General features: G+C 42.0%; 1 protein-coding gene across 8 annotated transcripts in view; it reads left to right on the top strand.

Moving 5' to 3' along the window:
- The window catches only part of ptprma (protein tyrosine phosphatase receptor type Ma), a 236,662-nt gene that overhangs the window by 191,379 nt on the left and 17,343 nt on the right, over positions 1 to 27,940 (top strand). For 4 of the 8 annotated variants that reach the window (XM_066682258.1, XM_066682264.1, XM_066682262.1 and 1 more), the window contains 7 exons: positions 10,074 to 10,225; positions 12,860 to 12,934; positions 13,385 to 13,411; positions 15,138 to 15,331; positions 20,363 to 20,450; positions 21,341 to 21,417; positions 25,832 to 25,868. In XM_066682258.1, the coding sequence (XP_066538355.1) occupies positions 10,074 to 10,225; positions 12,860 to 12,934; positions 13,385 to 13,411; positions 15,138 to 15,331; positions 20,363 to 20,450; positions 21,341 to 21,417; positions 25,832 to 25,868 (650 nt within the window). The remainder of the gene's footprint in view (positions 1 to 10,073; positions 10,226 to 12,859; positions 12,935 to 13,384; positions 13,412 to 15,137; positions 15,332 to 20,362; positions 20,451 to 21,340; positions 21,418 to 25,831; positions 25,869 to 27,940) is intronic. The other 4 variants (XM_066682261.1, XM_066682259.1, XM_066682265.1 and 1 more) reach the window with 2 other exon arrangements.

Here is a 27,940-nt window from a genome sequence, read left to right as displayed (position 1 = left end):
TTTATTAAGGTCACATTTGTGTTTTCTCCCCTAATGTCGTGGCAGGAAAGCTGCATTAAATGGCATCAACTGAAAGTGTAGGTGTTGCACCGGTGCTTTGATGTGAATGTCTCGCTGAATAAGTGGAATAAACCTACAATGAGTGAATGAAATACAGGGTTTAATGGGTCATTTTGCTGAAAGGTACCACTACCTTTTATTTATTTAAATCCTGTCATATATCTAGCCTGTATTTATTAGGGCTGTTTATGAATGGCAAGTCAAAGGCCTTATTGTTAAACTGTATTTGACAAAATTGAGATAATTGGCCACAGGGCTGGTCCCAATAGCTAAAGTTAGCTATCTACGTTGTTAGTGACTTAAAGGAGGGTTGGGTTAATATAGCTTTTGTCCATAACATATTTCGGACCAAAATATCAGTCCGAAACTTCTATTATACCTTTAATGTCTTGTGGTTGAATTGACTTACTCAGCTGAAACTGGAAATATGTCAGAGAAAATGTAGAGGTGACCTCTGGATGTGTGTTGTGTGTGTTTGTGTGTTGTGTGTGTGTGAATAGAAGTGCTGTTGACGGCATAGTGACAGCTCATCCCAAGCTTCAGTGCCCACGCCACTCATTTGAATGCCCTTGCATCATCATCCATACATATTAATAGATTATTCCTCCTGAGAGTTTATCAGTCTTTTGTCTCCATGTGTTGGTTCAGACCTAAAGGCCACTCATTATATAAAGACATATGCATGTTGTGGCATATACATCAGACATATGCATGATGTGTTTTGAGTACATTATCATGTGTGTTGAATAAATGAGCAATAAAAATGTTACAGCTGTCAACAAAAATAATTTTTTACATTATTTTTGATTAGGTGATCACACTTACCCACACTAACGGGTTTAATGCAACCCAATGTTACAGCTATGAAGTAGAGGAAATGCAATAGATCAGAATGTATTTATCATTTTAATCACTTTTTTTTTTTTTACCGTAACATGAGTACAGTTTCCTGTTTTAACTCCAGTGTCCAGTGAGAGCACCAGTGTCCGCATGTTCTATACTTTTACATTATAAACTTTACATGTGTGTGTATAAATATCTCTTGTTGGCTTTTTTCCGCAGAGGAAGTTCATGAGAAACTGAATCCACATTGCTGGTGCTTTTGTTAGTTTGCTGTTGGTTGATCTGTCCTCAGGTGTTTCATGAAATATTTGCACATATTTTTCCTCAATTATTTTCCACCTCCCCATCGATATATTGTATCTTCTGTATATTCTGGGGCGGCACGGTGGCGCAGCAGGTAGTGTCGCAGTCACACAGCTCACACAGTTAGTTCGATTCCCACTCCGGGTGACTGTCTGTGTGGAGTTGGTGTGTTCTCCCCGTGTCTGCGTAGGTTTCCTCCGGGTTTCCTTCCACAGTCCAAAAACACATGTTGGTAGGTGGATTGGCGACTCAAAAGTGTCCGTAGGTGTGAGTGTGTGAGTGAATGTGTCTGTGTTGCCCTGTGAAGGACTGGCGCCCCCTCCAGGGTGTATTCCCGCCTTGCGCTCAATGATTCCACCGCGACCCTGAACTGGATAAGTGTTTACAGATAATGAATGAATGTGGATTCTGCACTTAAAGTATAGGATATATTCAGTCCTAGCAAAGTGCATTCAGCATGCGAGCTACCAGCACATTTAACTTTCACAGCTTTAAAACAAACCAGAGGCAATACCTGCGTTGATATAAAATCCCTTTTTGTACATTATTTAAGATGTTTTGTACAAAGATTAGAGGCTTTTTTTTGTATATAAGACACCATGTTCTTTCAAGGTTGTAAAAATGGTACTTAAGATATATTGATAGCTCTACAGGTTTTAAACTGTCGATTTTTTTTCCTCTGTAAAAGAATAACGTAGAAGAAGCAGAACTGCAGATAGCATCAGTGAGATTATTTTCCCATTCCATCTCTTCAGCCATTGCCAGCCTATCAAAAATGAAATATCTTTTTGTGAAATGAATAGCCCTCCAAGCTCCCATGTTTCTCTCCTAACGTGTTTTCTACATATTAATGGAGATGCCATCGAGCTCCTGTGTGTCCGTCTCGGTTTTACCCCGAGGTCGGTGTCAGCGTGCCCCTGCCAAGCCTCCAGATTTATAGCTGTAAATGATGAACAGAATGAAGGTTTTGTGTATGTGTGTGATGGCGGTCTGACCAGAGTGCCTCGCTCAAGGGTACATCTGCAGCTCGGCTCTCCAGAGGCCCTGGCCATCACAGCCCCCCACTAAGCACATCACAGCAGGGGCTTTTATTTATGTTTTTCTCTCTGAAAAAAAATAGAGAAAAGAGAAACTTACCTCTTGTTAAAAGGATTTTTTCACTTTTTTTTTTTATCTCTATCAACCTAGGCCCTCTCTATCTGTGGGGTTTCAGGTTAAACTTCAAATGGAAAGAGCGTGTGCTCAAAAAAGGGGGAAACAGAATGGAGAATGGAGAAAATGTCTCTAGTTCCGTTTGGAAAAAAAAGAAGAGAGAGAGAAATTGAAAGGTTCAGAGAGGAGTCTGTGGGGACGGGGACGGTCTAGATGGCATTAGGTATGCATGGGCAGTGGATGTGTTTTTCTGTGTGTTTTGTGAATGCGCAGCAGGATGTGACCGTACTTTCGACATGTCCTTCCTAAGCCAGGCATTTCAGGTTGACTGTGGTCTGCTGAATAAACAAGCCCATGTCCCATTGTGACATTCCACTTGTGTGATGTGCCTTTGTCAGTAACTGAAACACACAGGTCCCATCACTGCAAGATATCAGAATTATGTCTGGCCTAAAGACTCCATCTTTTCCCAAGTGAAGACCACACGTTGCGCGGCAGTGCTGGACTGTTGCAATATTAGCATTGCACTTTAAAAAGAGTCAGCAACTGTTCCGGGGCAGCAGACAGTTGTGGCTGTGTGCAGACAGCGAGCCCAGCAGGGCCTCTGCAACTAGAGCAGGAATGCCGACTTGCCAAAGTGGCAACAAAGAGAGCATCTCTCATCTGAAGTGATGCGTTTCTCTCTCAGCTGGTGTCAGACTCTTTAAGCCCCTCAGCAGCTTCTCCAGCGCTGGCTTCCTGTCTCAGGATTGATGATGCCGCAGAGCGCCACCGAGCGCCACCAATCTGTCGTTTGTCATTTTCTCTCCCCAGCAGCAAGCATCCAAGGAAGTATCCCACTTTTTACTTCCACGTCAGAATTCCTAACTCTGTGTTAGTTGTACCTGGAGTTGGAGTAAATCTATAGAACAGACATGACTTATCCTTGCTCCACCCACAAGTGCAGGGCTTTGTTGCAATTATTGGTGCAGATACAGCTTGGTGGGGTGACAATAACCCTGATATCTTTCTGGTTTATGATGCTCTGCTACTGAGCTGGACTGTGTTTTCTCAAATTTTCTCTTTCTCATGATCCATGTCATTTTAAAAGTATTTTCTGACACTAAAGTCTGCTGTGGTGTGATTTTCTTTAATAAAAGCAGAAGCTCTGAACGTGTCGAAATGGATTATTAAAGAACACATGACACTAATGTATTTTCTTAAAACAATATATTCAATCATTCATTGTCTGTAACCACTTATCCAGAGTCTCTGTGGGTCCGGAGCCTACCCGGAATCATTGGGTGCAAGGCAGGGACACACCCTGGAGGGGGTGCCAGTCTTTCAAAAGGCAAAACACATTCACACACACACACACACACTAATGGACACTTTTATGTCACCAATCCACCTACCAACATGTGTTTTTGGACGGTAAGAGAAAACCGGAGCACCCAGAGGAAACCTACACAGCCACGGGGAGAACACACTAAACTCCTCAGACAGTCACCCAGGAGTGAAGCTCAAACCCACAACCTGCAGGTCCCTGGAGCTGTGTGACCGCGACATTACTTTTTGTGTCGCTGTGCCATCCCTTAAAACAATAAAATTATGAAATAAATATCATTAAATAATTAATTTAATAATTAATTTAAAAGTATGGTGGTGCAGCAGGTAGTGTCGCAGTCACACAGCTCCAGGGGCCTGAAGGTTGTGGGTTTGATTCCCGCTCCGGGTGACTGTGAGGAGTGTGGTGTGTTTTCCCTGTGTCCGCGTGGGTTTCCTCCGGGTGCTCCGGTTTCCTCCCATGGTCCAAAAACACATGTTGGTAGGTGGATTGGCGACTCAAAAAGTGTGCGTAGGTGTGAGTGTGTGAGTGAATGTGTGTGTGTTGCCCTGTGAAGGACTGGCGCCCCCTCCAGGGTGTATTCCCACCTTGCGCCCAATGATTCCAGGTAGGCTCTGGACCCACCGCGACCCTGAATTAGATAAGCGCTTACAGATAATGGATGGATGGATGGATTAATTTAACTAAGCATTTACAACACAGTTATTAATTGTAAGTACACTTCACATTATTAGGTTTCTACAGTCCTCTTATTTTTAAACCTCATGCATTTTTAGGTCCTGGAGGGGCACTGAAACCTTGATTTGATGTCAAAGCTTTGCTCTGGCCTTTTTGACTTTTCTTTTTCCTAGTGATATTGGTGGAGCTGTGTAGAGCTCTTTCACATTTGTTTTCCATTTTCTCTCCACTTGCTTTCCCCATTTCACCCTGAGCCGGAGCGCGTCCTGACATTTGCGAGGAAATAGGCTGCTCTCACTTTTGTCAAACTCCCAGCAGTTGTTTCGCTCCTCCTTCCCAGGTGAATACATGAAACACAGACAAACGGAGTGCTTCAGACAAAAACCAAGGAGAATGTGGTTCCTGTGGAATTTTGCATACTTTTTTAAAAACAGTCAACTTTTTAACAAAAAATACTATATTTTTAATACAAAAAAGACAAATTCCCAGCTTGCTTTTATGTTCTACTGTGTGTTTGTGTCTTTAACAAGAGAGGAGCTACCGCTATTCCAGAGGCCTGGCAGCATTTGTTATTGTAGGAAACATTATCATTTACCAAGATGGAAAATAAAATAGGGACAAATGTGCTTGGGGCATAAGCGCATAGACTACATCTCGCTAATCCGGACTTCATCTGCCAACTCTGCTGTTGTTGACAGTGAGCTTATTCCATTTCCATACTGTATGCAGATGCCAATGTTTCTTTTTGAGACAAAAATTGTGGGTTGCTCGTTTAATGCTTCTGGACAGGAGTGCTGCCTGGGGTTGTTGTGTCATTCCTAAGCTATTCGCTAAGTTGCTTGGGTAAACATGCTGACACTGCTAAATATGAGTAAAATAGGGGGGAAAATAAAGCCTAAGAGTAAACTGTAAACAGTAGAATTGTGTGTCTCTGTGCTGGGAATGCCATACAATTGCCTATTTTTTTTTGTATTGTTGCCTTGGCAAAAAGAACAGATAGAAGCGAAGCTGGATGGGTGAAAGCTGTTTAGCTGTTTTGTGTTTGGCCTTCTTTTCAATAGTTGTGTGGTATTTGGAGCATTTAATTGCAAAAGGCATTGTAGCTGTCTCTGCATTCTACAAGCACAAACACCATTTGGCTTTGCTGTCACCCTCTATAACCCCAAGAATGTAAGTTTAGAGCTGGTGTGCGGGCATTACGGAGACGAAGGACTTAGACAGAGCCCGTAATTCCCACTGTAGAAAACTTTAACACTTCATGGGGCAAAGTAATTAGTACACGTTGGAGTTTAGTTTTTGAAGAATATCCTCCATTTGCTGACATCAGTTTATCTTTAGACGTCTGAAAGTTGTTTTCTTTGTGGTTTTAATATTGCGTTTTTAATAGAGATATTAACGCTGAGTGTTTAACACTGAGCATTTAACCATCTGACCATCTTAACATTATTCTAAATGAGTGTCAGTCAATCCTGTGAACTCGTGTCTCCCCTCCTTTAGTGCATTAAGTGTTTATATTGCTAATGGGCCTAATGCCCAGATACCAAATTACAGATTACACATTCGATGACAGCGTACGTTAAGTGTCACTTCTGCAGCAAACAAATTTGTGGAAACGGTTCAACTATTAGCATCCTGTCGAGTCGCCCATTTGCAGAAATGTTGGGAGATGGAAGGGTGCTGGCGGCCATATGGAAGCGAGCTGAAAGCAGGAGATTAATTTCGAGCTGGCGACTGTGGGAGAGCTTCATTAGCTCAAGGCCGTCCATTAGTGGGGACCGCGTGCCGCTGCGTTTAAGGGTCACCTGCCGCTTTTCTCCTTTCAATTGTAGCAATATCGGCATGAGATACAATTATACCCCTCAAATGTACTACAGGCTTTCAGTGGAATCATGAGGTCTTGCATTTAAACTCCCACTGTCTTTAGCTTGGTGCGATTTTTCCATTCTCTTCACAGAGATGAAAGGGAGGAGGAATCATCCATTATGACAGAATGCGCAATAAGCTCGTATTGTTCTCCTTTTCCCTTAATTTAACCGGCAGGACACTGCATTGTTTTCTGCTCTTTGTGTTTGCTCCATAGTGTTTTAGCCTGTGACTGTCGCTTGAGTCATTAGTGTTGTGCAAGCTAGAATTTGTCCCCAATTTAACAGCTCTGATTCTTTCCCTATAACACTGAAGCTTGGAAATGAGCTCCACTCTCTGCCAGTAACTCTGTGATTACAGCGCTCACTGTAATTTTCGAACACTTTCTGCAGACACTTTAATTTGTTTTTAAGTGCAGCGAGAGAGTGACTGCTCGGTGACAAATCTTCGCAGATGCGAGCATCTGAAACAAATGCCGATTTGGATGATGACAAGGGCCTGTAAATTTTAAGCCGGCATTTGCAAAGTGCCACAATAGAGAGATTTAGGCTCTGGTGGGTAAAGAGAGATCTCTGCACTTTGAAGTGTTATTACCTTGGAAACCCAGATTTGATTAATTGTGAATATAAATTACCAAACGCTTGAGAAACAGCGGCTAAGACCCTACAGTACACTTTACATGCGTAAGGCCCAGCTTAATCTCTCCTTACAAACACTTTGCATCACATTTCTAATATCATCTTAACATTTGTAATAAATTTATTTTTGTATAAATAGTTCATACTAGTAGCAGTTTCTGCAGTTCTGATCCCAGAATAACAACGATAGAGGCTCTATTCTCACTATTACATGTCAGTGAATCATCACAATAATTCTGAAGCTGTAATTTTAATGTAAAAATATGATATAATATTCCTTTAAGGTCTCCCTGAGGGAGCCCTGCATTAAAAATGTACATCTAATTTGAATTTAGCTGAAATTGAAACAAGCCTGCGGTTGCTGGAATCCTCAAATGGCAGAAGAGCAGCAAAATTTCACAAACCAAACCATCGTCCATTGGGGTCCTGGGGTTATGAGTTCTCGCCCCATTCCAGGTGACTGTCTGTGAGGAGTTTGGTGTGGTCTTCCTGTGTGTTATTGGGTTTCCTCCAGGTGCACGTTGGTAGGTGAATAGCCTTCTCAAAAGTGTCCCCAGGTGTGAGTGTGTGGTGCCCTGTGATGGACTGGAGCCCTGCCCCCAGTGAATCCGGATAGGCCCTAGACCCACCTCCATGAACTGGATTAGTGGTTACAGACAATGAATGAATTAATTTAAGCTATTTCTTGATTGTTTAATAGTTATGCATAGTTCTATTTATGATGTATATGCAAAGTAAAGAGCTAATTATCCCCATGATGGATAAGGGAGTTTAGAGCAATGTAAAGACAGTAGTTCATTATTCTAGTGGAGGCTGCACAACATACTGAAAACACATTGTCAGTGTATTGTGTGTGGTTAAATATGATACTGACATATTCAGGATACTTCAAGCCTACAATAGATCATTCAATGTGTAGTTAATGTCTCATTTGCATATAGTACACTCTTACAGTATCAGTGCTGTCATTGTAATAATGTTTATAGAATGATATGCTGTATTGCCTTTAAATTGTGTTGCCACGCAGTGCACATCAATGGGTCTTATTTACTATAACAAAGCAAACAAATTCACATACAAATACTGGCTGCCTTAATAAATAAGTTGAGTTTTAATGAATGCCTGGGCTCTGTCTGTAAGTCTCAGTGTTAGTTGTTGTGAAGGCCCACGGTTCCCAAAGGGGTGTACTTGTGCTGAGTAGGTCAGCAGTGCATCAGCACATCAGGTGGATTAAGATGATGTAATCTAGACAGACAAGGGGAAATGCCATGCAACACACAGTGAGAAGGTGTAGGCCAAGCTTCACACTCGTACTGCGATAGCATCAGCGTGAGATATTCCTCTGCCTGTTTCTCCAGGACATCGTATTCATGTGGAAAATAGATGCAGCCACTTAGAGGAGACAGAAATACAGAAAAGCTCTGAGTTAAAGTACACCGGCGTGGTTCGGGATGATGGAGCTGAGTTCGTTTTGTAATGGTAAACTGCGCTTTGGTAAATAAAAAGAAACACTCACCAACTAGAGAAAAGTTTACATTCTGTGCCGAGAGAGCCATGATGAAATAGCAGGGTAGAGATGGCTAATGTGACTGTACTCTGCATTTTTTTGCCCTGAAATCCCCTCGGGCTGTTGGAGAGAGCTTCTCTCTTTTTTCCATTTGTAAAAAGCCCCAATCTCTCTGACCTTCAGCAGCTAAATGCTGGAAGCAGAAGAGGGCAGAAAGAGAGAGAGAGAGAGAGAAAGAGAGAGGGATGGCTTTACTTTCATTTATTTATGGTTAATGTGCAGGCTGCAGGGGCCAGGTTTGTCAGGCCACCACTGTTCTGTTTTAGACCACTTAATGCTGAGCAGGATCCATCAGAATCATGCGAGGGGGGCCTCCATTAGAGATAAGATAGTGTCTCCTGGCCAGGCCCCCTGACCCTGAGGGGAGAAAGAAGGAGGGAGCAGCCATCAGATGTGCCACTGTTTGCATTAAAATGTCCGCCAGCTCCTGTAACGAAGTGCTGGACTGCTTGGTTGCTCTGGAGGGGATTTGGGATGCTCATCCACCTGCTAATCATATTGGCAGCTTCCATAACTGGTGGTGGCACTAGGGCCCCTTTCATATTGCACATTCCTTTTCACCTCCATGCTAATGCTTAGGGAGCTGTTTGTGTTGTGAGTCGTAAACATTTCTCCACAGAAAGGAGTCTGAAAGTAATATGTCAGGTATGAGTTGTACTTCAGGAGCAGGTCTACAAAAAACCAGATGTACGTCGCCATCTGTGTGTTGTGCTTTTAAGAAGGACAGTGGTCTAAATGATGGCTTCATGCTCCCCACCACCTGTCCATCGCTGTGTTCTAGTGCAGTGAAGTCACATCTGAAACCCCACATTGGCAAAGTTATCCAAGCTGAAGTCTTACATTGCATCAATCCCCATGATGGCCATATGTCATCATCAGTAAAGCTGCCACATCCAGCTTTAGCGTTTCCTTCAATTAAAAGTGAAAAGAGTCTGAGTCGCTTGAGGGAGCTGCATGCAGTGCCGTGCCCTCCCTAACTCTCGAGTCAACCCCCGGCAGCATTACATAGCCCCCGGCGAAATGCTCCTCTCAGAGACTCTTTCTGTTCTTCATCAGCATATTCTCTCGTCAGGAAGAGTAGTGTCTGTTCCCCCTTCGCAGTGACAACAAGTCTCAGGAGGGCACATTAGTGAGATAGTAGGAGTCATTGTGCAGGTATTTAAGGCCATGGCTGTCGTGTTCTATGTCCCTGCTTTCTGCTCTGCGCAGAGGAAGCGAGCTGATCGTGTTTGGCATTTAACGTGACCGTGTTTCTGTTTGAGTGCAAGGTCAGAAATGACCAGACTGTTTCGTGCATGGGAGATGAGAGCAGAAAGGTTCCTTGCATGGCAGTGACACTAGCATGTCATTTTCCCAATTATCAAACAAGATGTGACAATAGTACAGTTTTAATTTAGTTCTAAACACATGGCTTCCAAGACATGCACTAAGTCTAGTTTTGGACTGCAGTGCTGCGCCTATGCTGAATCACCACTGAAAATTATGGATTTAAACTGGGTCTGGGAAACTGGCCCCTGGTGTATACAGTTAATAAGATTGTCTGCTTCATTCACTCACTCATTCATTCATACATACATTCATTTGGGCAAAGATCCAGTTCATGCGTATTGTGTATTTATTGTTACTATTTTCTTTAATAAAGGAAACTTGCAAAGAAGCGTAAGGAGACTCTGAACAGCACAAGGCAGGAGATGACAGTGATGGTGAACTCCATGGACAAGAGCTATACTGAGCAGGGCACCAACTGTGACGAGGCCATCTCATTCATGGACACGCACAACCTTAATGGAAGAAGTGAGTGTTTTATCGATAAAATCTCTGTGTGCTGGTCATTTGAGTAAACCTTCCTTAACTTTCCAACTGATCATAAAAACTGATGTTTGTTAACATTCTCTTAGAGTAACACATTACTGAAGCAACATTACAATTTACATATGTCCTACATACGTCTAACTTACTGGTGTTTAATTAACTTAGCTCATCGATTAACTGAAGTGACCAATCACATTCACTGTGCTGTAATTCTAAGCCTGTGTAGTGGACCTGAATAAAAGATAGGTCACTAGATGGTTTGTATATTAATCTGTGCAATAAGGATATTTCAGACTGACTTTCCAGAAAAGAAATAAGCCTAATCCTTTGCTTTGTAAAGAGATCGGCATTTCACTGGGAAAATCAATGACCACAGTGGTTTTTATGTCTAAGTTTTGCCCCCAGGGACACTTACTGATGTCACACCTGGCTAGTGTCTCTGAGCTCAGTGTTTTGCTTTGTGTTGGTCAGCACCTTCGATGTGGGGTCCCTGTGCTCCAGCAGCTGCTCCCCCAGGACAGTTGGGACTGACTCTCCTAATCCTTGGTTGGGGGCTCCAGATTAGTCAGCAGCCCTCTTTCAGGATGTGCTGCCTCAGCAGCTGCTGGAGCACACACCCATCTGCTTACCTGGAGCTAGGCCGTTTCCTGAGCTCCACTGAGTTTTAATGTGGTCAGTCCCTGCATGGCCCTCCCCCTCCGCCTAGTCAGCTCAAGGTTGATATTAACAAATGGGACAATTACTAAAATTGCATAGAAATTTGAAAAACAATCCGCTTTAGTCACAGCTAAACATACAAACATGAAACCTGAGAATTATGGTATTTTGTACCATTTGGTCTCACATTCCAGAACGTCCTCCGTTCACATTTGTCTGAAATCAATTCTGTAATTCTACTAGATTCAGATGATTCGATTTAATCGTAACCAAGGAATATTGCGTTTACTGGTTTTGATGGAATGCTGCAAACCAGTATTCAATGATAATCATGTTGATCCAAACTATTCATATCTTCGAAAACAGACACTTTGCTACAGCCTCCCTGCAAACACACATCAGGACAATGTGATTTTTTCAGATTAAAGTGTATTTAACCTTCTGGTGCTGTTAAAATATATAGGCATTATTGCTTTTAAATTATTCATTCATTCATTATCTGTAAGTGCTTATCCAGTTCAGTGGGTCCAGAGCCTACCTGGAATCATTGGGCGCAAGGCAGGAATACACCCTGGAGGGGGCACCAGTCCTTCACAGGGCAACACACACACACATTCACACCTACTGACACTTTTGAGTCGCCAGTCCACCTACCAACGTGTGTTTTTGGACTGTGGGAGGAAACCGGAGCACCCGGAGGAAACCCACGCAGACACAGGGAGAACACACCAACTCCTCACAGACAGTCACCCGGAGGAAACCCACACAGACACAGAAAGAACACACCAAACTCCTCACAGACAGTCACCCGGAGGAAACCCACACAGACACAGAAAGAACACACCAAACTCCTCACAGACAGTCACCCGGAGGAAACCCACACAGACACAGAAAGAACACACCAAACTCCTCACAGACAGTCACCCGGAGTGGGACTGCGACACTACCTGCTGCGCCACCGTGTCGCCCCGCTTTTAAATTATTTTCAGTATATTTTACTCAATACTATATTTGATCTTTCACCCCAAGCTTACAGATTTGGGAAGGCATTAGAGTTAGAGGGTGCAGAAGTCGGTATAAACCCAAACACATAAAACAAATGAAGGAATTTTTCTAGAAAACCATAAGACTTCACTATCCACTTTTTGCAGAATGAAAAAAAGCAGTAGAGGAAAAAAGCAGTTATTCCATCTTTGATCACTTGGCAACAGTTAATATTGCAAAAGGGCCGCACCTTTTTTTCCGCATGATGTGGCTGATGTGTCACCCTGTGCAGTGGCCAGTAAACAAGAATGAATAAATAAACATGCACTTTTAGCAGACGGGACAGAAGAGCTGCGGACGCCAGGGCGATTCATCTATGACCTTATCCTGCTGTCCGTCTCCATACCCGTGATTGACAGGCAGCTCGCAGCAGACAGCGACTGGTGGCAGCTGTCACTGTGCCGGTCACTACTAGACCTCTCTTATGGTCGACCACTCATTCAACTCTTCACCAACACACATTATCAGTTCTACATCTCAACACACTTTAGTTCTGATTTAGTGGGAAATGATCAGAACACATCAAAGCACACATTTTTTCCAAGGTTTATTCTATTTCTGTATCTGTACGGTAGTAAACATATGAATGATATTTGAGCGATTCCTGCTTTTGCACATGATGCTGGTACTTCAAGTCGAACTAGACAAAATTGGCATTTAATTAACTCATGGAATCAGAAGAATTGGGAATGCCACCCAGCCATATTTGGTGTTTTGTCAGTCATATCAAAACCTCGTCATTTTTTTCTCTTATCTCAATATCTTCCAAAAATATGTCGCTTTTTAAATTTTTATCTTTTTAATGCCCTTCATTAAACTGTCAAGTGAATCATTGAAATTATGTTTATTCAATTCAAGAATGTTGGCTAAAATATGTTTTTCCTTTATTTCTCTTTTTATTTCTTTGACTAAAAGCTGTCTCTTCACCATCGTCATTCACCATGAAGACTAACACACTCAGCACTTCTGTGCCCAACACCTATTACCCAGGTAACTTCAAGTGTGACTTCAGACATCCATGCACTTACCAAACTAAAATAGCGCTCAATTTTTATAGCTGTTGCTTATTTCACTCAATGAATTAATGGATAACCATGTTTAAAAATATAGATATAGATATGTTTTCTTTCACCTCAAGCTACGAAGTAAGAAATGTGTTTTGACTTCAAAGCAATCAATTACTGAGACTAATTACTAATTAGGTGAGGCTTACAATGAGGTGAAAGATTCATGTCCATAATGATGATGATGGTCTGCAATCATTAACCAATTCTGCTCTAACCTTCATAGTTCTTCCTTTTTGGACCAAACTGTCTCTTGCTTCACTGCAAAGCCACCTTTTAACTGCTCTGCTGATTTCCAAACTGTACTGAGTCTGCATTCTCACTTCATTGTTTTCTTTTCTTTGTAACCTCCAAATTCTACACTGGTTTTGGGCAGACCCCTTTGTGCCAACTGCTATCTTAGGTGAGACACTATTCCTCTTTCTGCTTCTACAGTACCTAGCTGTAACTGTATGACATGTGCCAGGCTGTGTGTGCATTGCTGTGATAGCTTTTGAGAGGTACACAACAGGGAGATACAGTGAGATAGACAGAAAGTAAGAAAGGGAAGGAAAGAAAGAGAGTTGTTTTCGTTACTGATGATGGCTTCCTCACATCCATACCTGCCTGCTTTCCTCTTCTCTGTAAGGCGAGGGTTTTTTCTCCCCGAGCTGAAGTTGGCTTCACCCCATCCCATCCGCATTCCGTGTCGTGCGTGTGACGTCACGTATGTCTATGACCTCTCATGTGCATGGACAGATAATGTGGACTGGATGAGGGGGGGGGTGACAGTGTGGTGCATTAAACACTGATAAACAAACACACAAAGCAAAAAGCAACAGCCCACAGCCGTCCAAACTTCTCTTAATGACAGCACTAAAGTGACAGACTGCAGGTACATTTGGCACACGTTCTCATGGTCTAGAATCTGTATCATTGGCAGTGCTGCCAATTTACAAATGCAAATATTCATTTTATGGTAAACTAAATATTTTTTGACAGGCATCACTATACGTCATCAATCCAAAAATTTGGCACCTTTCCACTATGCTAGAAGAGGACTTGAATTGCTTATAGACTTACTTTCATTAGCATTTGATTCTACATTATTGGTTGATTTGGCCTCTTGCGTAAAATGGTTTCTTATTTAATTGCTGGGGGCAGGTCATCCCGACACATTGTAGAACAGCCAGCTTTTCAATATAGGCTCCTTGTGGTCTATGGACAAGAGTCTGTATAAGACCAAAAAAGAAATAAAAAAAGCAAATCAAAATATGTCTAGGTGCTCTTGTTTAAAATATCTTGTTGCTTATACCCTGTTTCCTTTCTCTTCTCCTTTTTTTCTTCACATTTAACCTGTTATGTATCCTCTTAAAAAGTGCCAATTAATGGTAAGTTGCCAGTCTGCCCTGTGTTTTTTTTTGGGGGTGGAGATGTATGTGGGTCATGCCGAAGAGTTGCCTTCCCCCAGTTGTGTCACCTCGCATGGCCTTGCGTAGCATCTCGCCCTGCCCTGTCCACCTGTGCAGCCATTAGCTAGCATGGCCGTCCTCTTCATGCATATGTGGACAATGTGACATCCCCCTCACCCCTCCCCACCTGCACCCTCTCTTATTCTACTTTTTTTGGTTTCACCACCCACCTCCCCTTCACCCCCACCACGTCGTTGTGAAGGTGTCTCATCCGACATTTGCCATTTTAGCCGCTAAGGTAAACCCTCCTTGCAAAATGCCGTGAGTCATGGCGAGCCACAGACACGACCACCATTTCACCATTTGTGCAAGCTCATTTTGCCATTGATCTAACTCCGGATAGCAAGTTTCTGTAGAGAACTGAGCCGCCAGGTAGCTTTTCAGAACAGGACTCTTATTGTAGCACTGTGTTGTGTTAGAAATGTTTAGTCAGGTAAACTTTATAGTTTGTGCACCTCTATGTTTCACTGTAAATCTCTGTATTTTGTATGATTAGCTTCACTTTACTTACTGTATTTGCAATGCTCATTTCCTCATGTTTATTTCATGTTGTAACTCTATCGTAAAAAAAAATCCTATTTTCATCCATTTCTTCTACGGTTTGCTGAAATTTGATCTTTCCGTGTGCTCCCACGTCTGACCGGTTCCTCTGGCCCCTTTCTCTCTCCCCTGCCGCAGATGAGAACCACACTGTGACCAGTGACACTAGTAGCCTGGTGCAGTCCCACACTCACTCGTACAAGAAAAGAGAAGCGGTTGATGTGCCCTACCAGACCGGTCAGCTCCACCCAGCCATCCGCGTGGCTGATCTGCTGCAGCACATCACTCAGATGAAGTGTGCTGAGGGCTATGGCTTCAAGGAGGAGTATGAGGTGAGCGTCCATACTGTTTCTGTCAGCTGCACATCACACTCAGTTCTGTATTTTTCTCCATTTCTCTTTCTTTCTTTCTTTCTTGTGTGTGCCCTTTTCATCTTTCTTGCCTCATTGTCTTTCATCTTGTCCTTTATTTTGCTTTTACTGTTTCCAGAGCTATTTCTCTTCATTTTTTCTGTCAGCTGCACATCACTTTGCGTTCTATATTTTTCTATATATTTTTTCTTTCTTTCTTTCTTTCTTTCTTTCTTTCTTTCTTTTCTTTTTTATTTCTTTCATTTTTATTTATTTCTTTATTTTTTAATTACTTCTTTCTTTCTTTCTTTTTCTTTTTCTTTTTTGTTTCTTTCATTTTTATTTATTTCTTTATTTTTTAATTACTTCTTTCTTTCTTTCTTTCTTTCTTTCTTTCTTTATTCATTCTCTGAGTGTATTCATGTGTCTAGCTGTTTGGTTCTCAGTCTTTTGTTTAGTCTCTTTCTTTATTCCAAACCTCTGTCTGTCTCTGGTTTGGTTGTTATGCATCTTTGCATGATGTTGTGCATAAATCTCTCTCTGTCTCTCTCTCTCTCTCTTTCTCCCCGCCCCCACACTTCTTTAATGGACTTTTCATGAGCTCTTAATATGCAAAAAAAAAAAAAACAACACAACGTTGTGTACATGCACTCAGTGCCTGTGTCATCACTCCACTCCACCAGCTCTGTGTTCATGCTCCTGCAGTTTTGTTGACTCCATACCACTCCGCTTAGGTCGTCAAGGCCCAAAGACAGGCGACTGTTTAACTACCTAGAAACCCTAAACCATCCTGGTGTGAAAATTAGCCCTGTAAATCTGAAAGCCCCCCTGAATCACACTCTCTGGCAGACACACTTGGGGGATTGAGCGTCTAAGGCTGTTTGTTAATGGCTACCACAACTGAGAGATGTCAGCAGTGCTAAGCACCTGAGTCTGAGCACACAGCTTCCCTCGTTAAACAAACGCAACACACTCTCTGTCACCCCCTGCCTCCACTTGTGTGTGTGCATAAGTGCAAAAAAAAAGTGTGTGTGTGTGTGCATGAGTCATACTTTTACATTGCTTCTTGCACCTCCAGTGTCTTGAATAGAGCTTTACCTGTAGTGTAGTTCACAACACCCTCCATCTCGTGTTCCTCTCTTTTCTCCCCACTGCTTCACCATTAAATAAGACCTGAAATAAATAAATATTTCAGCTTGGATACCCCTGTTCAGCCCAGCCTGCGCTCGCGGTTTGGGGCTACCCTGAGGGCTCAATTCATTATGGATAAAGATTTTTTAGGGCAGAGGTAGCTCTACAGCTATAATATTGCTAAGTTAAAAATATAGTCTGCAGAATAATTGATGCATCCACCTCCACCCCCCCCCCTACCCTTCTTCCATGTGAAAGTGCTTGTTATAACTGTTTTCTTTTTTATCTTCCATTTCTGACTGCGCAATAAAGTGGAAAGAAGCAAGCAAAAGAAATCATTGCCGTTTGCCTTGCGTTTGCTGTCTTTACTCAATGTAAAGTTCAATGAACCTTAGCGATGATGAGGACTAAATCTGAGCACTAAACTCTGAACTTATCTCTCCCCCTGATCCATGCTTCTTGTTATTCCATACATTAACTTTGGAAAAGCTAAACGAGGTAAGCAGACATTTTGTGGATGTGATTGTAAGTTGTTCTTAGTTGCTTGCTAGTTTGCATTATGAACTTGTCAGAGCCTGCCAGCTTAGATCTGTCCAGTAGCTTGTCATTAAGGTCCTTTATTGTGTCTGTGGAGGATGTGTGACCATGTTCATCTATTGCGTATATATCTATGTACTATTTCAAGACCAAAATGTGAGCATATTACATTTCATCTCCCTTCAAATCACATTTTCTATATTAGGTGGAAACCTCCCTCTGGAAACTTAAATGGTGGGAGAAAAAATACAAATGGTACCATTCATACAGAACAATGAACAAATTCGGAGGTGATCTAGCCTCTTCATGCCTGCTCTGAAACATCCCGTTGACTTTGTCTTATGGAGAAAAGCACAGCTTTAATGTTGTCGGCTTTGCTTATAGCCCTTTGTGTCATTCATGCTGATGTTCACCATTCCATCGTGTTGCTGGACACCATGCCATGCTTTACTGAGCAGCAACAGTGCTTGCCTTCAGTGCTTTCCCTGCCATTTTAACAGCATGCCGAGGGGGTTGTGATGCACTACACAAAACTCTCTGTGCTACTAATGACAGTTGTTCTTCTCAGGTTGTGTGATTTAAAAAAAACAAAACAAAATCACATTGTCAAAATCCATAACAACCCTTTGTTTTCATGTGAGTTTGTTTTGATTTGACACCTTTCAAAAACTCCAAACACTTCATGTTTTGTCAAAGGTGCAGGTGCAGATTGCGATGCTTTGTCTAAAACAGTTGATTGATTTTTAATAACCGTCTTCCCCTTAATCTGCTGCGGCAGGGAGACGACACAGACAAAGGTTCGAGACACAACAAGGGGTGCACGTCACACCCGAGCAAGAGACTGAGCATTATTATCTATTGAGGAGTTGCTCGGAGGCATGGCACTGATGAAATCTGTTATTATTGCCTGTGTTTTCTGTTTGATTTGGCCCCTTGACACAGACTCCCTTTTTCCAAGAGTAATCTTCTGTGAAGAAGCACCTGAGTTTGACTTTTTAAAAATGCACACAACAGAATGAATGTTGGTGCTCATTTACCTCATCCACCAATCAGGTGTACGCTTACTGAGGGAGAGTTCGAGGCTTAGCCAATAGCATTCTAGGGCCTAGAGGGACAGCTGCAGCCTGGAGCGCCCTTTCAGCTATTTTACTTTTCATTCTGTCTCCATCTGCTGCAAGGCTGTGCTGGAACTTAATGATTCTGCTCCATAGTTTTTATAGACTTAAAAAAAATAAAAAAATAAAATATTTTTCCATGAAGCCCGGAGATTATTTTCTAAAAATGCACTGAAGCAGGTCATTTATCCCTCCATTTTTTTTGCTGAGTGTTTCCATTGCAATTTAGGGCTTATGGTATTTGTGCGCATGGGATATAAACCATAGCTGCACTAATAATAAAAAAAAAGAAAAACCCAAGTGGAGAGTATGTCAGGATTTGCTTGACAGGATGTGTACTCTATAACATGGCTGCAGTTTGCAGATGTACTTTAAGGTATGTGCTTAGAACTGTTTTGAATACATGAATATCTGGCAAGGGTTTTCTTCCAGCTGACATAGCTCTCTCTCAGGTTTGACATGCGTCTGAACCAGTTTGCCTGTTCCTCTCATTATTCTCCCCTGCTGTGGTCCCTGTGTTGGACTCAGCATCTCATTACTGCCTGCCACACGTGCCAAGCGTCTAAAAGGTGTTCGTCATTCATAACCCCCCCCCCATCCGTCCTCAGCCTCCCAGACGCCTCAGCTCGCTGTCACTTAGGCGACATGAAAGGACAGCTGTCTCCAAAGACACAAGGCTGCTGTGAATAACAAGCCAACTCTGTTTTTGTAAATCTAAACTGTGTCCATGTAGAGAGAGAGAGAGAGAGAGAGAGAGAGAGAGAGAAGCCAAGTTTTCCCGTCATTGTCAATATGTATTAAACAGCCTTTAATGTCTCCGCCACCAGCCTGAATGCGTTGGAAGGAAAAGCAATCTGCATTAAATACGCCCGCCCTTCAAAGTGTCCCCTCACTGCAGCAGTTGCAAGGCAACTACTACCGTCCATATCACAAGGCCCAGCCTGGTCAGCGCAAAGGTCATGTGATAAGCCACATCCTTTTAATCCAGGCAGAAAAGGTGCGCTCATATCTGAGCCCAGCCACTCACAGAAGCAACAGTTTGCATATTAAGAGCTCATTTCTGAACCAGAAATTTTTTTTTACCCTTATAAATGATGATATTCATGCTTTTACAAATTTTCTTTCCTGGCTTTTTTGACTGACTAGATTTATTTGTGGAAAATCATAAACCCATGCGTAAAACAAGCCCAACGGTGGCAAGGTTTAAACCATGTTTTCACCGGAAGAGCTTCCAACTGTAGCCCCCAATAGCCGGCAGCAATGGTGTCCCCCAGGTGTCTCCTCCTGGCTTCCGCTCACTGTGGGGGACTCAGGCTGGCATCATTAACTTTACTGAGGCTGATCAAGGCACTTTGTTCTTCACTGCTAAGTTTGTGTCATCATCGCATTCAGACCCAAAGGATGCTTGACTTCACTAAGAGAAAGAGCGGCAGTCGCTTACAATCACAAGCAATCATATCAATTGTCTGTGGATGGTGAGATATCAGAGGCACGCGGCTGGCTGCAGATAATAATGCATCATTATGCTCTATTTATACCTCAGAACTACACTCCATCGGGAGGCGAGCAGGCAGCTGGCAGCAGTGAGAAGCTACATTGAACAGACAAGTCTGAACACCCTAACAGTTCCCCCCCTCTACACCCATCTCCTGCTGAACAAATGCTAGCTGCTGTTGAAGTTTGTCTTGATAATTAGCATTAATTGTGTGGCCGAGCAGCTCAGAATCACCAGAATCCCCACGCAGTATTAATATTTCATCATGAGTTTCTGTTCAGGGGAATGTGTCTGGTTTTTGATCCTATTTCTAGATGTTTTTTTTTCTGTTTTTAATTCCCAGCAGTCAAGTCCCTTAGTGGAGCCAGTGAGACAGACAGGTCATTTTTGCTCCACAGTAGAGCCTGGCCCATGTACACTGAACTGACGCTCCTCTAATAGCCTTCGTTTCTGACACTACTCTAAGGGTTCCTTGCTCCTGTCCCTTGATGTCAAATAATGATGTGAATCTAGTTAGCTTAACTCTCTTCCCTTCGACTGTTCACCTTTGAAGTCCAACTTTGTCATCATTTAATGCAGTAACCTTTTGACCTCATTTTCCTTCACTCCCTGTCCTTGATCCTCATCGTCTCTCTCTCTCTCTCTCTCTCTCTCTCTCTCTCTCTCTCTCTCTCTCTCTCTCTCTCTCTCTCTCTGTGTGTGTCTCTCTTGCTTTTCCTCATTTCCTCTTCTCAGAGCTTCTTCGAAGGGCAGGCCGCGCCATGGGACTCCGCGAAGAAAGATGAGAACAGGATGAAGAACCGTTACGGAAACATCATTGCATGTATGTAGAGATAATGATCTTAATTCTGTTTCCCTGTCTGTGTTTTTGTGAGCTGTAAAAAGCCGAAGCTCAGTGGGCCACCTGCTACCATATGAAATTGCACATTTTATTAGAATCCACTCTGTCTGACAACACCACCTTAAAGTGAAGATCCTCACTCAGGCTGACACTTGTGTGCGCCCGCGCATACACATGCTATCATGATGTCAATGGCAATTATGTAAATAAACACCCCTAAAAAGTGGAATAATTCTCAAATAATACCCCCACCACACACACACACACACCCAAGGGTCTTCAGCCAACTGTCCACCCCCTACCCTTGTTACCAGCAGTGTCCCCAAGCTCTGTGTGTCTACAAACACTTCCTGTCCCAAATTAATGAGCTAGCAGCCAATCACAGGCTACTGTGGGTCTGTGAGCCCCAGGCCATGTTAGACATGACAGAGTCTCCGACCAGAACGCTCCCGCAGGAGTCGAGCAACCATAATCACACTGTATAAATCCTTCACATCAATTTAGTGTCTCCTGGACGAAACAGAACGGAAAAACAGCGCTATGTGGATTGGTTTCATTTTGTCATATTGACAGTTGGCGGAGGGACAGATGCTCATTTCTTAATACTCAGAAACAAATGCTATTATCTGCTGATTTAGGAATGCCAGCGAAAATTGTGTGAGCCGTCAAATAGCTCCATAATTAAGATGGAATTCAGGTTTACCTCTTTAGAAGGCAATATAGTCAAATAAATATTGGCTATATTTATATTTATGTTGGTTTATTTAACACATTATTTATTAGCAATCATTTACTACCTGGTAATTTTTTTACTATGAAATGGGAATGTTTTATTGTTATTCACACTATTACCTTCTCTTTTTTTCCTCCAGATGACCACTCTCGTGTCCGACTGCAGGCTCTTGAGGGGGAGCAGAGCTCAGATTACATTAATGCAAATTACATTGATGTAAGTACAGAAACTAGCCAAAGCACAAACACAGAGGTCAAATGTATATGGTCACTGTGTGTGTGTGTGTGTGTGTGTGTGTGTGTGTGTAGTGGTGCTAATACAGTGTACCTTCCCATGACGCCCATTCAAAACAAAATACTATTGATCCAGTCGGAAAGTCAGCAGATCAGGCTTTGATTTTTCAGACCCCAGGTGTAAACAGATAATGCCGTTAGGGGCATGGATTCTCTAGTGTAAACAAACATTGTCTGCATAAGTGCACACATGTCGAGTAGCACAGTGCATTGGCCTCATTATTTCCATTTGGCTTTGTTTGAGAGTAATTTCACTGAAAAAGCAGAGTGGTTACACTTCAAAGGAAGTTGTTTGGTCTGTCATTATTCTCTCTTCAAATAATGGAGGCATGCTGCTGTGCTTTCGGTTGCTATGGGCCGTCCTTGGCATCGGGTCTCACTGAGGAACACTGTGACCTGTGGCTAGTCTCAATGTTTGTCAAACTGTTGTTGGCCATAGGACTCCTTGTTGTCAGGGGAGTTAAAAAGGCCATGGCTAAGCATCACCATTTCTGTGTTTGTCGGTGGTTTGTACCTTTGGGTCATCTCCATGGTGACCCAACCCCTGAGAGAAAGTCCTGACTAATGTTTACACTTCCGGCCAGAGCTGTTGACAGAGTAAATGTTATTTTCATCACTTGTCAAACACCCGACTATGATCAGCATTCACAGACAGCCCTTACATATACAGATCTCTTCCATCGCCCTCTGCTCTCTCCGTCTCCGTTTCCCCTCTTTAACATGGCCATTCACGCGTCATTAGGACACGTTACATTTGCCTTCAAACACATCTGTGGATGCCTGAAGCAGGTGGAACACATGCTGAATTATTTACCCGCCTGCCTTTTAGTGTACGGCGCAATACAGACCAGACACTTAGCATCTCAAAGGACGATTAGAGAAAGCGTGCCTCGCAGTATTATACTGTACGTGTTAAAAGGAGCGATAAGTGAATGCAGTTTAATCTTGCATGTCTGCTCCGTTCTCGCTCTTAAAAATGATTTATTTATGCGTTACATCCTTTACTGAGCCATTTCAGCCACCGTTGCAATGCAGATTTGTTTAGTTCAGGCCACAGTGATGATATACTCTACTGAAGACAGGAGACAGCAGCTAGATCTTGGCTTTTTAAGGAAACACGTTCTTAATTTGTAAAGAAAGTTAATGTAAAATTATTTAATTCCTGGTAATTTGTGTAAATTGGGTCATTCTTCATAAAATGTTCGTACATTGTAAAAGGCAGATGGCCTTGGAATTTAGTAAGATTTTAGTAGGCTCCGTAGTGAAATTTTAAAAAGGCTAATAATTTTCTCATTTGACAACAGATGAAAACCTGCATAAACCTCTCAAAAAGTTGATTTTTATTGATTTTTTAATCATAATTGAAAAAAAAAAAGTCTGTTATCTTATAGTAGTTATGTCTTAATCAAGCGTAGACTAAACTTGGTGTCTATGACAGAGGATAGCCATGTTTAAATATATAAACCTTTATATATTGATTTATATCAGCGATCATGTGTAGAGTTCTTTAAATAGAAGCAACAACATCTGTATTACCCATCAAAGTCTGGGGACATTGTTTTTCTTTTGTAAGTGTATATGCTATAACAGATACCTTTACTGCTTATGTAAGAAATTCAGCTCTCAGCTTGAGCTCAAGGTCACTGCGAACATGTCAGGATTCAGGGATGAAGACATCTCGCTTCTCCACTCCCTGTGGACTCTGAAGCTGTCTGTTTATGTTGATGCGAGAGAGAGAGAGAGAGAGAGAGAGAGAGAGAGAGAGAGAGAGAGAGGGGAGAGAGAGAGAGAGAGAGAGAGAGAGAGGGGAGAGAGAGAGGGGAGAGAGAGAGAGAGAGAGACCTGTCTGAGTGTGTCCTGTCTCCTCAGCTTACCTGTGATTTGATTCCAAGAAGAGACAGTTGCCTTAAATTCAGTTTCAGGGCTTCATATAGCTTCCTTTGAGTAAAAAAAAAAAACTACTGTGAAGTGCTATGTGCACTGCGCCACCTCAATTGAAATAAATTAAACATTTTACTTCTGAGGTAAATTATTTATAAACACATCATGTAATAACTATATGTGATCATTCAGATCATTCATTTTTTTTTAGAACTATGCATTTAACACCAAACCCAAAAGTCCCCAAAAGTCTTCAAATAGGTGAGGCGTTGGATTCTTAAGCAATGAAGCTAACGTAGCTAATAAATAATGGAAGCTTATACTCAGGCAATTAGAATAATACTAACAGCATGCCTGAATCATTTCACACTTGTGATGTAGACATTCGCTGTGTCCGAAATGGCTCCCTATTCCCTTTTTTATATACAGTAATCTCTCTCTATTTTGCGGTTCATCTTTCGCGGATTCGCTACTTCGCGGGTTTTTTCAAGGGGGCTTTTTTGTTATTTACATTTATTAGACTAGGCCTGTAGGTGAAAATATATATCATTTACAAGTATTTCTTACGTACAGTACATGTATTGTTCATGTCCACATCTGAGTGAAATGTACTTACGCTAAATCACAGCTTACGAATTATTCTATTAAAGAAACTGGTAGGATATCACATGTAGTTCCAGCTGAAAAACATAGAATGACTGTTTAATGCAAAGGGTGGGTTGTTAACAGTAACAGGGAGGGTTTTAAAACTCCAAATACTCGTTAAATACATAAAATATATCTTTCCTCTACTTCGCGGAAATTCTGTATTACTGAAATTCTGTATTACTATAAAACTGTATTACTAATTATACAGTGCACTATTATAGGGAACTAAATTCAGGAGGGTAGTGAAAGATTTCGGACATTAACTCATGCAGGTTTTTACCAAACAGTGCAGTGCGTTATGGGTATCTGCTATCCACTAATGTAAGCTAGTGTACATGGGTTGTATTGAGGGATTTTTTGAGTGCACTGAAAATTCTGCACTAGTTTTTTGGACACTTGTAACAAATGGTGGAACCCAAAAATAGTGCACTATATAGTGAATAGGGTGCAGTTTCTGACACGCTGATTAGTTTCTGACCATAGTCTAATATGGCATAAAATAAATATCAAAGATTCATATTCGGAATATGAGAACAGTTGAATTATCAGGCCAGTCCAGCAGGGGTCATATTACATCTTAAACAGAGACATCAAAACACCTCAAAACATGAGAGAAATACAGATTGTTGATCCCAAATCACTCAAGAACCCCATATGGAGTGCATATGATGAGAAACACCTGTGACTATAATGAGACGGAAGCACAAGGCAAAGGAAGACAAGGACACATGCAGAAAAACACATGGCTAACAAACCACACAAACACAGAACCAGGAAACTTCCTTAAAAGAGTATGGTTTATAATTTTGCCAATTTTTAGCTGCAGACATATTATACTGTGCCCTGTTATATTTAGAAAGCTTTTTATTAAAAAGAAGATTTCTGTTCCACTCAAACAATTTGGAAATCAAACATGATGCAGGCTCCATCATTGATGCTGTACTTTCTCCATGTTTGTAGGCATTCATCTGTTACTAACTGTTTGATATGGCACCACAGCCCTGCACATACACATCCAATCAGCTCGGCCCAAACAGAGGGGCTGTATAAACACATTTCATGGCGGGAAGCACAAAGATAAAGAAGTCATTAAAAAGGGAGGCAACCCAGCGGATGTGTGAGTGAGGGGAGGGATGTCTCCTCTCCTTCATCAGCCCCTTTATTCCAGCTCCCAAACCTTAATTACAGACAAACTGCATTAAATATGGCGCAGATAAGAAGCCAGAATGAGATGAGGAAGACAATGGAGGCTCTGCGCGGGTGGGAATCTCAGCTCTACCCCCTTAATGTTCTGCTTCTGCACACTGAGCCTTTGCTGGGACACAAGACGCTTGACAAATGAAATGAGGGGATTAGCCTAATCCCACAGAGATTGAGCCTATTCCATAATATAATTCCACAATCTGCATTGAAGGCATTACTGTAGTTGTGGAAGGGTTTGTGAAAGGCTGTGTGTGTGTGTATGCTTTTGTGTGGGTGTGTTCTCTTGTGAGTGGGTGTGTTTATATCAGAATCTGTCATTAAATCAATGTAAATCATTTAGAGACTGTGTACATTTCAATTTAAAATAGAATAGACACATTAGCATGCTGAGAACTAGTCCTAGCACAATTGAAGTTTACAGATTTATATAGTAATTTAACAGAAGTTTAGGTTTTTTTGTTTCTCAAGAACACTGATGAGATTGGAACAAACTCCTGGATATAGCTGTTTCCGTACTCAACATGTGACATTCACATTCACAGTCTATTTATATGCTAATTGCTAGCAGGCTTGAATTTGAAATGTCTCTCTACTTTTAATTACAGGGATACCATCGACCAAATCACTACATAGCTACCCAAGGTAAGATGAACAAACATGTTGTTTTAACTTTCCTTTTTTGTTTGTCCTGTCTAAACAACCCAGAAGTAAAGAAATGCTGGTCTTGACTATATATCCATACACACATATACACACACTCTCTCACACACACACACACATACTCTTTGGGCCATCTTGTGCTGAAGTGGCGTCTTGGAACAATTAATCAGCCTTTGTGCTGGTGCAGGGGGTGGAGTGGGGTGGCTGTTGAAGGATGTAAGTAATAAATAAATGGATTAGCTGCTGCGTACTAGCGCACTCTGTTGCTGGGTTAATCTGGCGGTCAGTGCAGCCAGCTTTCGCAGCAGCCCCCTGGAGGGAGCATCTGATTGATAGTTAATTGTTGTGAGATTCTTGGAGGCTGTGTGTTTCCCGTGTGCGGCCGGCTCGTGGCGGAGTTGCCGGTGCAGCTCCGAATGCAATCACTTCTCCTAATAGACTCACAAGCTGGTATAGTGGCACTGGGAGTTGCATAATTACCTGTTTATTGGAGCATTGCCTAGCCCATCCTCAGAGACAGCTCCATGTCTAAATGGCCTCTTTCATTCCTTCTCTCGCTTTTCTTGCCCTTTCTCCCTCCCTCCCTCCCAACCTGACCCCTAGCCTACAAAGTGGGGAACACTGTTTTGTATTCAACTTCAGAGTAGTACCAGGTGAAGACAAATGCTATTTGTCATAGGGAGTTTTTCGATTAAGGATTTACACCTTTGCACAGTAATTATACACCTCATATCTCAGACTCATCCACCTGTTTCAAGAAAAGAGTTAATTAATAAAGATATGTTATGAACTACAATTAGCCCCTGTCGATGCCACCAACCCCCCTGTATTTCCCATCTCCCCTTGTATTCAATTAGAGAGCAGCTTTCAAAGGAAAGACTTTTTTTTCATATGGGGAGAGGGGAAAAACATTAACAAGCTCAGAAGAAGCTGAGATCAAAGACTGACTTGCTCCAGGCTTATTTAGAGCTTGTCAGTATGTCCTCCTTTCTGCCCAAGCAAAGGATCGCTCCAGAGCAGCTTGATTGTGTCCAGAATTTTTTCCAATTTTGTCATATTCCTCCAAAAGTTGAAGTCTCAGGGGAACATCTGAGGTGATCAGAGCTGAACAAATCTGTGAAGACTTTTCAACTATTTTAGAGTGTTCAGACTGAGAAGCCACATAATCTTCACTATAAATACCACTGTAGTACTGCAGTAGTGTTTAATGTCAGTATTCATTTAAAAACTGCTGTACCTGGAGCTACTGTCCCAATTCTCTAAGCATTGACACTATCATCAGGAGACCTGTCCCAGTGAATTCAATCCCCTCTGATGGCTCACTTATCCACTCTAGGAGACCAAGAAAACATGATGGTTTCTCTCTGTGGGTTTGTATGATGGCTTGCTACCTCCTCATCACTCAGCATGAAGCTAGCCAACGAAGGTGTTTGATAGGTAACATTGAAAATATTTAATTTAGACTTCTCTGCATTAATTTTGGTCTATTCATAAAGAAAGTTTTACAAAACGTGATGGACGGCTGCTGTGTTCAAATGATGTATTAAACTTAGAATTCACAAAAATGGAGATATATGTTTTCCATTGGACAGCGACAAGATGCTGGTCTCCACTTTCCTGACTTGGTAGCAGCATGTGATTGGGGGGGACCTAACTCTTGGGTTGAAATGGGGGAGGGGAACAAGAACAGAAAACTATAGTATGTACTGTCTGTGATGCATATCATTGCTGTCATATCAAAATCCCTGGGTTTAATTTTACAAGTAAATATATGTGAATAGTTTATGACAAACTGACCAACAGAAATGAACCAAAATTACTTGTGGTATGGAACTATGAATGTGCTCATTGCAAGGTCATTGGAAGAGGGAAAGGAATTCCTCTTCTGGTGAGAGTGGAAGGCTGATGGGCCGTCCAGACTGCTTTCTTCAGTGCTCTGATTTCCAGCATAAGCAAAAAGGGATTTCAATGTAACTAATGAAGCCTAAGTTATAGGTGAACTAGGCTTTTTAGTGTATTGTGAATGTACCCACCTTTCCTCTCAGTTTCTTTCC

Source organism: Hoplias malabaricus, chromosome 10 (genome assembly GCF_029633855.1).
Source record: "Hoplias malabaricus isolate fHopMal1 chromosome 10, fHopMal1.hap1, whole genome shotgun sequence".
Lineage (NCBI taxonomy): Eukaryota > Metazoa > Chordata > Actinopteri > Characiformes > Erythrinidae > Hoplias > Hoplias malabaricus.
The sequence above is the reverse complement of the archived record's forward strand: the minus strand, read 5'-3'. Positions and strand labels throughout refer to the sequence as shown.